The sequence below is a fragment of the Trichechus manatus genome, unplaced genomic scaffold (assembly GCF_000243295.1).
Source record: "Trichechus manatus latirostris isolate Lorelei unplaced genomic scaffold, TriManLat1.0 scaffold00093, whole genome shotgun sequence".
Classification (NCBI taxonomy): domain Eukaryota; kingdom Metazoa; phylum Chordata; class Mammalia; order Sirenia; family Trichechidae; genus Trichechus; species Trichechus manatus.
The window spans coordinates 7,941,045-7,942,507 of NW_004444029.1; the positions used below are offsets into that span (position 1 = coordinate 7,941,045).

A 1,463-nucleotide genomic window follows, 5' to 3' on the forward strand; every position below is an offset into this window, starting at 1 on the left:
ATTAAAAGTATTCCGGGCTGATCTCCTTCATGCATAAAGACACCCACCAATTGATGAGAAAAAGACCAACACACGGAAAGAGAAGTAACATTTGAACGTATGACTCATGAAAGGAAATAGAAATGGCTTTTAAACATATGTAACAATATTCAGCTTCACTCATAGCTTTTTACTTTCTTCAGTAAATATTGATTAAGCCCCTCTATATACCCCTGGAGCCCCGGTGGCACAATGCTGAAGTGCTTGGCCGCTAACTAAAGGGTCAGCAGTTTGAACCCCCCAGCCGCTCCTCGGGAGAAAGATGTGGCAGTCTGCTTTAGTAAAGATTATAGCCTTGGAAACCCTATGGGGCAGTTCTGCTATGTCCTGTAGGGTCACTACGAGTCAGGATTGACTCGATGGCAGTAGGGTTTGTTGGTACACACCCCTAGGAACCCTGGTGGCACGTTTAAATGCTCGGCTGCTAATCGAAAGGCTGGCATTTCGAACCCACACAGCAGCTCCATGGGAGAAAAGACCTGGCGATCTGCTCCCATAAAGATTACAGCCTTGGAAACCCTATGGGGAAGTTCTGCTCTGTTCCATAGGGTCGTTACGAGTCAGAATCGACTCAGTGACACCCAGCAACGACAACATGCACCCTAGGCCCTGGAGAATACCCACCAAAACAGAAGTCTCCGCCTTTAGGGGGCTTAGGTGTTAGTCAGGGGAGGAGTGCCACCTGCCCACCCCTCCTCTCCCCTCCTCTCCCCGCCCCTGCCCCTCTGCTTGTAAAGCAGCCGCCTGAGGCGGATTCCTATGGATTTGTAAGCAGCGCCTTCTGTATCTCTTCCAGTATGCCTTCCTGGTGACAGCGTCTGTGCAGTTTGCTGGTGGAGTCGTTGTCTTCTTTGGGCTCTTGGTGTCTCCAGAGGAAATTGGTGAGGACGCCTATCTCTTCTGCTCAGAACTTCCTCCTGTGAGGGGTGACTGTGGCTGTAGGCATCGTGGGCGGCCTGGTGCGGTATGTGGGGTTTAGGGCCACAAGGCATGGCTTTTACTGACAAAGGGCATCTCCTCATCGGCCAATGGTTTTCATAATTGAGACCCTGGCTAGGAATTAGCACGGATGTAGTCCTGATCTCGCCTCGAGACAGATCTCTCTTCCTTCATGGAAATAATTTGCTTTGATACTTACCTATGGTTAAAGGCAGGATATGGAGAAGCCCAGCCACAGAGGCATAGCTTTGAGTACTATTAAAAGTCGTTAGTATTACGTATTAGTAAAGAAACGTTTCGGTATAACAGCATATAATCAACATTTGTTTTCTATGTATAAAGGAGATAGTGTGATGTAGTCGAAATAGCATTGTTTTGAAGCCATCAGATAAAGTGAACTTAGAGTCCTGGGTTTGTTGCTTATTAGCTATTGATCTTGACTGACCTTGGTCTCTGAACTTTAGTTGCTTCTTCTACAAGATGGT

The 1,463-nt window shown here is 47.5% G+C and overlaps 1 protein-coding gene across 1 annotated transcript in view; it reads left to right on the top strand.

The window, feature by feature from the left end:
• SLC37A3 (solute carrier family 37 member 3) overlaps positions 1-1,463 on the top strand; it is a 29,162-nt gene that overhangs the window by 13,131 nt on the left and 14,568 nt on the right. The window contains exon 6 of the mRNA XM_012557294.2: positions 815-920. Coding sequence (XP_012412748.1) covers positions 815-920 — 106 coding nt within the window. The remainder of the gene's footprint in view (positions 1-814; positions 921-1,463) is intronic.